Below are 9,473 nucleotides of genomic sequence, written 5' to 3'. Positions count from 1 at the left end.
CACCTTTTTCCGTAGGGTAAGTGTCTTTTTGTTTTTTAATATACGAAGGGTTCTCATTAATATGTATCCATACACTCACGTATTTCTCCCGTTTTTTGTCATATATTTACAAAATATATCATTTCCCTTTTACTTTTGCACATGCATTAACGAATATCTCATATCCATTCGTTCGTAGATGATTTTACGAACGCATATCACGATCATACGCTTCATTCAATGGCCAGGAGCAATTAGTCATCAGTAATGAACGATTTAGGATTAAAACTTCCCCTTTCTCTTGTTCCCCTCAGCCTGGTGGTGCCATGGAATAGGAGACATCATGGGAGAAGATACAAGATACTGCGGAAACTGGTGAGTGATTTGTGCTGATTCGAAAGAGATTTTTTTTTTTTTTTTTTTTTTTTTCAAAGGTACTAAGCTATTAAAAGGGGAACATTGTGACTAAAATTGATAACAACAGCGACGATATCAGTAGCGACAACAATATAAAAGCAAAGACATTATTACGTCAAATACAACAAATAATAACAACAACAATGATAATAGCAACAAGAACAATCGCTTCAAATACAACAACAACAGCAGCAATAACATCAAATATAACAACAACGACAAAAACAATAACAACAACAATATCGTCAAAAAACCAACAACAATAACAAAAAACAAAAAAAACGAACCTAAACCTAAATTTCTCACAATTACAATTCCAAAAAAAAAAAAAACCCAAGCGCAGCGGCTATGAGAAACCACGCCCACTCAGCATCGAGAGAGAGAATTTTCCAAGCAAACAAAACAGGAAAGTTATTACGTCTTTCTCGAGTACAACGTAGATGGGCTCGCGTGTTGCTTTCAGAATTTGCGAGAGGACAGAGAGCGGGGGCAGGAACATGGGAATTGCAATTGTGTGCAATGAAGACGGGCTGTCACGGAGAAGGAGGTGCTTAAGATGTGCAATGGAGGGGAGAAGGCACACACACATACACACTTACATACACACACACGCATACACACAATAGAGAGTGTGAGTGAGAGAGAGAGAGAGAGGGAGAGAGAGAGAAAAGAGGGGGAAAGGAGAGAGAGAGAGAGGGGGAGAGAGAGACAGAGAGAGAGAAAAGAGAGAGAGGGGGGAGAGAAGAGAGAGAGAGAGTGAGAGGGGAGAGAGAGGAGAGAGAGAGGAGAGAGAAAGGAGAGAAATAAATAAAGAAAGAGAGGAGAGAGAGGAGAGAGAGGGGGAGATAGAGAGAGAGAGAGAGAGAGAGAGAGGAGAGAGGAGAGAGAGGGGAGAGAGAGAAGGGTGTACGGCTTAATACCAGACCCTACCTCTTTGGGGAACACCCCCCGTCACCCCCCACCCCCTCGAGGTTTCCACTACCCCCCCCCCCCCCCCGAGAGAAACATGAGGATAAATTTGCGGGGCCGTAATGAGGTAATCCCAAAAATGCTAGGGGAAAAAAGGGGAGAAGGCGGGAGGAGGGGGAGGGGAGGGAAAGGGGGGTGAAGGGAAGGGGTAGGGGGGAAAAACGGGGAAGTTAAAGGGTGGAGAGGGTTTGGGGGAAGGGGGGGGGAGGGGGATGGGGAAGGGGAAAGGGGAGGGGGATAGTGGAAGGGAGGGGGGGATAGTGGAAGGGAGAGGGGGAGGGGGAGGAGGATGAGGGAAAGTGGAAGAGGGGGGAACGGGGGGGGGGGGGGGAGAGATGGAGGGAGGCTGTATCCAGTGATTTAAGGATTATGACATGACTCCAACGGCCGTTTTAGGAATGACCTGAAGTATTAAAAAACAAAGTAATTGAATTTACGATTGAGTAAATTATACGGACAAATTATAATAATGAAAACAAACAAACAGATGGTTTTGCGGCAGGGGGATTAAGATTATTAGGGAGAAAGAAAAGGGTAAAAGAAAAATGATTTAAAGTTGGTTTATAATCCCGTGTTTTTGCTGTCTACTATCTGTCTGTCTGGGCTGTTTTGTCTGTTTTCTCTCTTCTCTTCTTCTCTCTCTTTCTCTCTTCTCTCTTCTCTCTTCTCTCCTCTCTTTCTCTCTCTCTCACTACCGCTACCTTTGATAAAAAAGGTAGCAATGATGATAATTAATGACGTAAAATTTAAAATTAAAAATTGGTAAAGAAAACAGTGCACAACTTATCACCGTTTAAATTTTTAAAGGCGTAATATTCCACTCAAAAGCTGCCTTGGCGCCCATCCACACGCCTCGTTGATCATTGCAGCGCAGGAAATGGTCGGGAACTTTCGAGTTTTTCACATTCTGTGTTCGTAGTTTGCAATTAGGGGTATTTATCTCTGAAGCCATTAATGCACGCACAGACACATGTACATTTCGCACGCCCCACACAAGCACAACCACGCACGCACTCTCTTCTTTCTCTTCTCCTCTCTCTCGCTCTCTCTCTCCCACTCTCTCTCTCTCCCTCTCTCTCTTCTCCACTCCTCTCTCTCCATCTTTTCTCTTACCCCCTCTCTCTCTCTCCCACTCTCTCTCTCTCCCACTCTCTCTCTTTCCCACTCTCTCTCTCTCCCAAATCTCTTCCTTCTCTCTCACATCTGTGTGTGTGAATATGATGTGGTGTGTGTGTGTGTGTGTGTGTGTGTGTGAGTGTGTGTGTGTGTGCGTGTACTGTTATTGTTATGGTTATAACTGTCATCATTTATGCAACTGCCTTTTGCGATTTGCTCCAGTCAGGGCATCCCAATCACTTCCCAATCAATTTCTCATGGACAGATATTTTCTACGAGGATTTACTGACCAATAACAACTGCACGGACAGTCTCATTTATAATATCATCGGCGACCATTGAAGAATCGCTTTGGCTGCGTCCTTGCTCGTTAATTCACCATTATACATTCTACATGAACCATTAACTAGTATACATTCTACATTAACTATTATACATTCTACAGAAACTACAGACCGGCAACTAACAATGTGAAAGAACAGGGAAATAGAAAAAAAAAAAGATGATGATAATGAGAGAGAAAGAAGAGAAAAAAATAAATAATTCGAAATAATTTGCTTTAGGTCACGTGATCTTAATGACATTAATAAAGTCGGTAATTAGATCATGACCTTATCAAGCAAGAGGAAATGCAAGTCCGAAATGTTAATGATTATTACCACTATATAAAGGTAAATATGTGGTCTTTGTGGGAAATAACATTATTGTCTTTTGTAGATAAATCTAAAGACCAGCAGGTAGGGTGGTAATTAATTCTAAACCATTGCTTCATCAATATATAACAAAATATCAATACTTTTGATATTGTCAAAGAACCTCCCTGTGTGTATATATAGTAAAACTAATATCAATAAGAAATAAATATAATGTTTAAATACGACTGAAGACCCACGCATTCCCGCCTCTCGCCCAGATGATTGCGGCGAGAGGAACTGAGAGGACCTATTTTGTACTGCTCTACGAGATTAGTATTTTGAGATTTATGCATTTTATTACTAGTTCTTTTACCCGGTGATTAATCCCGGAAAGGCCACGGGATATCATGTAGCTTCCTATAAATAAAGGAAGATCTGTTATTTTATTTATTTTACGTGTGTTTGTCTCACCTACACCTCCAGTTCCTCGGCTCTGAGTTAACACGCCTTAATGCTCTTCCGAAATATTAGAAGCCCCTTTTCACATATTACGTTCTTTTGTTTCCTTATGTTATATTGATAAGCTTAAGCATTATTTTAAAGAGGGGGGGGGGGGGTCACAATCAACTCATTCAGCTCATGATATGGACCCGCGTACTACAGTATCATAATGATAATGATAATAATGATAAAACATAACAATAATAATGATGAAGATAAGAGCCATCATCATCATCATCATCATCATCACCATCATCACAGTGACAAAAAAAAAACTAAATAGAATAAAATAGAATAAATTGGACGAAGGGAGAAAAAGGACAAACGTCACAAAAAAAAAACACCTCAAGTTGGCAAGACGAGAGATGAAGTTTTGGAAGAAGAGGAACAAGAAAATAAACAAATAGATGGACGAATAAATATACTTCCGGTCGACCTTCTCATGCGCGCGCTTGCACGCGAGCACATGTGGGGTGGGGGGAGGGAGGAAAAGGAGAAGGGAGGGAGAGGAGAGGAGAAGGGGAGAGAGAGAAAGGAAGAGGGAGAAAGAAGGGAAAGGGAGGAGGAAGGGAGAGGGAGGGGAGGAAGGAGTGGATAGGAAAGGGATAAATAAGGGAAAGGGGAGGAGAATGACAAAAACAAAGAAGAGGGGAAAGAATAAGGGACGAAAGGAGGAAACGAGAGTGAGAAGTGTAAAGAGAATTAATAGACACAGAAAAGAAATTAGGGAGAAAGGACGAATAAGAGAAGAGAAAAAGAGGAAGAAGAGGAGGAAAGGGAAGGGGAAGAGAGGAGAGAATAATAAGGAAGGGAAGGGAGGGGGAGGAGAGAAGAAGGAAAGAGAGAGAGAGGAGAAAATACGAAAGAAAGAAAGGCGACTGGGAGGAGAGAAGAGGGAAGGAGAGAAGGAGAAAATAAGAAGGAATGAAAGGCGAGGGGAAGAGAGGAGAAGAAGGAAGGGAAAGGGGTGCTTCCCTCCCCCCCCCCCTTCCTCTCGTGGCTCGGCTCCCCAACAGACGTAAACAAAGCCAAGAGGTGCCAAGCCGGAAGAGAAAATGAACTGTGATTTGTTCTTTCGCAGCGGGACCCGTCGATGATTCCTTTTTTTCTAATTCTTTCTCTCTCTCTCTCTCTGTTATCTTTTCTTCTTCTCTTTTTTTCCCCTTTTTTTTTTTTTAGTTCATGCTGATGGGTCTGTCACGACCTACTTTTCCCCGGGGAAGACATTTCCTCCTCCTGCGCTTTGCTTCCTTCCTTTGGTTTTGGCGCTTTGGGACGGGCGCCATTTTTTTTTTTTTTTGTGCTCGATTGGTTTCGCCGTTGTAGATTGATCGTCTTTTGTCATCTGTGTTTTTGTTTTTGTTTTTGTTCTTTAGTCTATTATCTTTATTCTTATTTATTTTATTAGATTTTTTTTCTCTTTCTCTTTCTCTTTCTCTCTTTCTCTCTCTCTTTCTCTTCTCTCTTTCTCTGTCTCTCTGTTTCTCTCTTACTTATTCTATTCTTTTGTTTATGAATATATATGACTATCATTTATGGAGAGCGATAAAAGGAAAAAAAAGATAAATAAGAATGGAAGGGAAGGAGAGATAAGGAAGAGAAAAAAAAGATGGAAGAGAACCGAAAGGGAAGAGGAATGGAAGATATATAAGGGGGGAAGGAGGGAGACGGGAATGGAAAGGAAAAAAGCAGAAGCAGAAGAAAAAGAAGAAGAAGAAGAAGAAGCGAAAAGGGAGATGGGAAGGGAAGAGAGGAGGGAGCGGAAGGGGGAAGGAAAAAGAAGGGTGAGAAGAAAGAAAGAGAGAGAGAGAGAGGAAGAAGAAGAGGAAACAAGAAGACAGACGAAAGAGAAAGAGAGAGAGAGAGAGAGAGAGAAAGAGAGACAGAGAGAGAAAGAGAGACAGAGAGAGAAAGAGAAAAAGGAGAGAAAAAAAAAAATAAGACAGAAGAAAATCGAAGGATAATATGAAACACAAGACGAAAAAAACAACACCCAAAATCCTAAATCCCCCCCCCCAAAAAAAAAAAAACCAAACAAAGAGACGCAGCAAGAGAAGAGAAGAGACGAGAAGAAAATATAACGCCCTTTGTCTCAACTAGCCCGGTTGACGGCGCGCGAGTCTTGCCAATGATGCCATTAGAAACACGTAAATTAGGTTAGGGAGAGAGCAAGGGAGGTCGTCGCCGCGTCTCTGCGTCTCCTTCGTCTTCCGTCCTTCGGCTCTGCGTCCGCCTCGCCTTCGTGAGCGGCTTTTTTGGGTTGAGGCGTTTGTTTAGAGAGTTAATATGGTATATTTTTTGATTTTTGGTTTTGTTTTGATTTTTTTTCTAATGCTTGCTTCGTTTGTGGATTTTGTTTTTGTTTATTTCGTGGATTTTTTTTCTCGGTTTTCTTCTTTTAGTTTCTTTTTATTTTTTTGTTTTTTTAGTTTTTTTTTTGTCTTTTTTCTAATGCTTGCTTCGTTCGTCGATTCTTTTTTTGTTTCTTTGTTTCGTGTTTTTTTTTCTTAGGTTTTCCTCTTTCGTCGGTTTTTCTTTCTTTATATAAAGATAAAAAAAAAAAAAAAAAATAGAGGGAAAAAAAAAACGATAGATAAAATAAAAGACAAAAAAGGAAACATCGATGAAGGAGAAAGAAAGAGATAAAAAAAGAAGAAAAACATATATATTAGAAAAAAAAGAAAGAGAAAAAGAAGAAGAAGAAGAAAAAGGAGAAATTAAAATAAAAACACGAAAAATTATAATTTTTTTTTGGGTGCCCTTCTCTCCCTCCCTCCCTCCCTCCCTCCCTCCCCCACGTCCTCTCACCTCCCTGTAACACGACTCCCTCACTTCCCTTCTTCCCTTCTTCCCCCTCTTCTCCTTCCCCCCTCCCTCCCTCGTTCTCTCCTTTCCTTCCTCGACTCCCTTCCTTCTTCCCTCATCTCCCTCCCACACCTCCTTCCTTCCCTCCTTCTTTCCCTCTCTCCCTCATTCTCTCCCTTCCTCTCTACTTCCTTCCCTCACCTTCCTCCCTCCCCCTCTACTTCCCTCACCTCCCTCCCTCCCTCGCCCTCTCCTTCCCTCCTTCTTTTACCTCCCTTCTTCCCTCCCTTCCTCCTTCCCTCACCTACTCTCCTGCCTCCCTCATTCTCTCCCTTCCTCTCTACTACCTTCCCTCACCTTTTTTCCCTCCCTCCCTCCGTCCTTCCTTTCTCCCCTTCCTCCCTTCCTTCTTTCCCCCCTTCCTCCCTTCCTTCTTCCCTCCCTCCTTTCCCCCCTTCCTCCTTCCTCCTCCCTCCTCCTTTCCCCCTTCCTGCCTTCCTCCTCCCTCCCTCCTCCTTCCCCCCCTTCCTCCCTTCCTCCTTCCCTCCCTCCTTCCCTCCCCCCCTCCCTCCTTTCCTCCTTCCCTCCCTCCCCTCCCTCCTTCCCCCTGACGAGGCAACCTTGAAGCACCAAAGCATCCCGGTTGCTAAACCCTTTCCCTGTTCACCGTAACTTCAGCAAATTCTTCATTTTGCTTAAAGTGGTGAGACCTTCATTCTGCCTATTTCTTTAAACTACTTTTAGGAACACCGCGGTCGCCAAATTATTTCAGTCGCGAATGGTGTGTTTTCCTCTCGTTTTTTTCCTATTCTTTTCCTCTCTTTTTTGTTTTTTTTCGTTTCTTTTTTTCCTCCAATTTGACCTTGGCATCGAAGGACCTTCTACCCCCCCCTTCCTCCTCCTCTTCCTCTTCCTCTGTCCCTCCCCCTTCCCCCTCTCCCTCCCCCCTCCGTCTCCATTCCTCCCGAGGCTTTGGAAACGGAGAAACTCGATCCACGTTTCGGACTCTTCTTGATCCGCGTTTCGGACTCTTCTTAATCCATGCTTGATCTCTCTTCCTTTCTTTCTTTCTTTCTTTCTTTCCTTCATTTCTTTTAAAGAGGAAGGGGAAAGGAGAGAAGAGGAAGAAAAAGAGAGAGAGATGAGGAATGAAGAGACAGGAGAATGAGGAGGACGAAGAAGAGGAGGTGGAGGTGAAGGAGGAGGTGGTGGAGGAGGAGGATGAAGAAAAAGAAGAAGTAGAAGAAGAAGAAGAAGAAGAAGAAGAAGAAGAAGAAGAAGAAGAAGAAGAAGAAGAAGAAGAAGAAGAAGAAGAAGAAGAAGAAGAAGAAGGAGAAGAAGAAGGAGAAGAAGAAGGAGAAGAAGAAGAAAAAGAAGAAGAAGAGGAGGAAGAGAGGAAGAGAAGAAGAAGAAAAAGGGGAAGAAAAGAAGTAGAAAAAAGAAGAAGAAGAAGAAAAAGAAGAAGAAAAAGAGAAGAAGAGGAAGGAGAAGAAAACAAGAAGAATACGAAGGAGAAAATGAAGAAGAAAAAGAAAAGGGAAAAGAGAACAGATGCGGCAGATAAAAAGGGGTTTGACATAAACAGTAGCTTTATGGTCGACCGTGGCCCTTCGGTAATCTATTTCTATTTCTTTTATTCATATATTTATTATTTCTTCAAAAACTGAATGTTTTGTTTAGAATGAATGATAGTTTAATGCGGTGCTGGTCCAGTTACCTGCTGATTTATTTGATCTCTGTCGATCATGTATATGCACGCACGCTCAAACACACACACACACACACACACACACACACACACGCTCTCTTTCTCTCTCTCTCTCTCTCTCTCTCTCACACACACACACACACGCAAACGCGCGCGCACGATAAAAATAGCAGGCGAGAGAACCAGCCCGACAGACAGCGATTAAACAGCCTCTTCGTTATCTCAGATGCGTCCCTTGAAGCGCGTCTCCGGCTCAGCCCTCTCGTCTGGCCGTGGCGGGACATCCGCTCTCTCGCCGCGGTGATGCTGCGGGTGAGAGACGCGCGGTCGGGTCGAGGGAGATGACGGTGTATCCGGAAGCTTATCTATGTCTGTCTCTGTTTGTCGGCTTGTCGGTCTGGGTGTTATGGGTGTATGTGTATAAAAGTATGCGCATGCATATGTATGTATGTGTATGTATGTGCATACATATACACACACACACACACATATATATGTATAAATGTATGCATGTGTGTGTGTGTGTATGAGCATGCAGCAAAACAGACAAAGAGCGAGAGAGGGAGAGACAAAAACAAATCATGCGAGTAGAAAATAATTACCACGAGTCATCACACAGGCGAAAAGAAGGAAAAACAACGAAAAAAGGACATTACCAGTGAAAATCAAATTAAATTCGGCTGCTAAATGTTCCGGAGTGACAGTCAAAAACCACAGTAATCCAGAAACAGAAAACAGAAATGTAGATTTTCAGAATGAATGGCGTAACGAACCTCTACAAATCATACGGTTGTTAAATTTAAATACAAGAGGTCAAAGTGCTCGATGATTCCATCTGCGAGTTTATAGAACTTTGTCGTCTAAAATAAGCAGGTGTGATTCGCTTCTTAGATTGAGACAATATGTAGATAAATAGATAGGTACATTGGGAGATGGATTTATAAAGAGAGATAGAGAAAGAGAGAGAGAGAGAGAGAGAGAGAGAGAGAGAGAGAGAGAGAGAGAGAGAGAGAGAGAGAGAGAGAGAGAGAGAGAGAGAGAGAGAATGAGCGAGCGAGCGAGCGAGAGAGAGAGAGAGAGAGAGAGAGAGAGAGAGAGAGAGAGAGAGAGAGAGAGAGAGAGAGAGAGAGAGGAAGCGAGAGCAAGAGCGAGAGCGAGAGAGAGAGAGAGAGCGAGAGAGAGAGAGAGAGAGAGAGAGAGAGAGAGAGAGAGAGAGAGAGAGAGAGTGACAGAGAGAGAGAGAGAGAGAGAGAGAGAGAGAGAGAGAGAGAGAGAGAGAGAGAGAGAGAGAGAGAGAGAGAGAGAGAGCGAGCGAGCGAGCGAGCGAGAGAGTGAGAGAGAGA

At 42.9% G+C, this 9,473-nt stretch overlaps 1 protein-coding gene across 1 annotated transcript in view; it reads left to right on the top strand.

Moving 5' to 3' along the window:
* Window positions 1–293: 293 nt before the first annotated feature.
* Window positions 294–9,473, top strand: part of LOC125026385 (serine-rich adhesin for platelets-like) — a gene marked incomplete at its 5' end in the record, with an annotated part of 55,889 nt that continues 46,709 nt past the window's right edge. The window contains 1 exon segment of the mRNA XM_047614809.1: window positions 294–354. Coding sequence (XP_047470765.1) covers window positions 323–354 — 32 coding nt within the window.

The sequence above is a fragment of the Penaeus chinensis genome, chromosome 1 (assembly GCF_019202785.1).
Source record: "Penaeus chinensis breed Huanghai No. 1 chromosome 1, ASM1920278v2, whole genome shotgun sequence".
NCBI classification, from domain to species: Eukaryota; Metazoa; Arthropoda; class Malacostraca; order Decapoda; family Penaeidae; genus Penaeus; species Penaeus chinensis.
The sequence above is the reverse complement of the archived record's forward strand: the minus strand, read 5'-3'. Positions and strand labels throughout refer to the sequence as shown.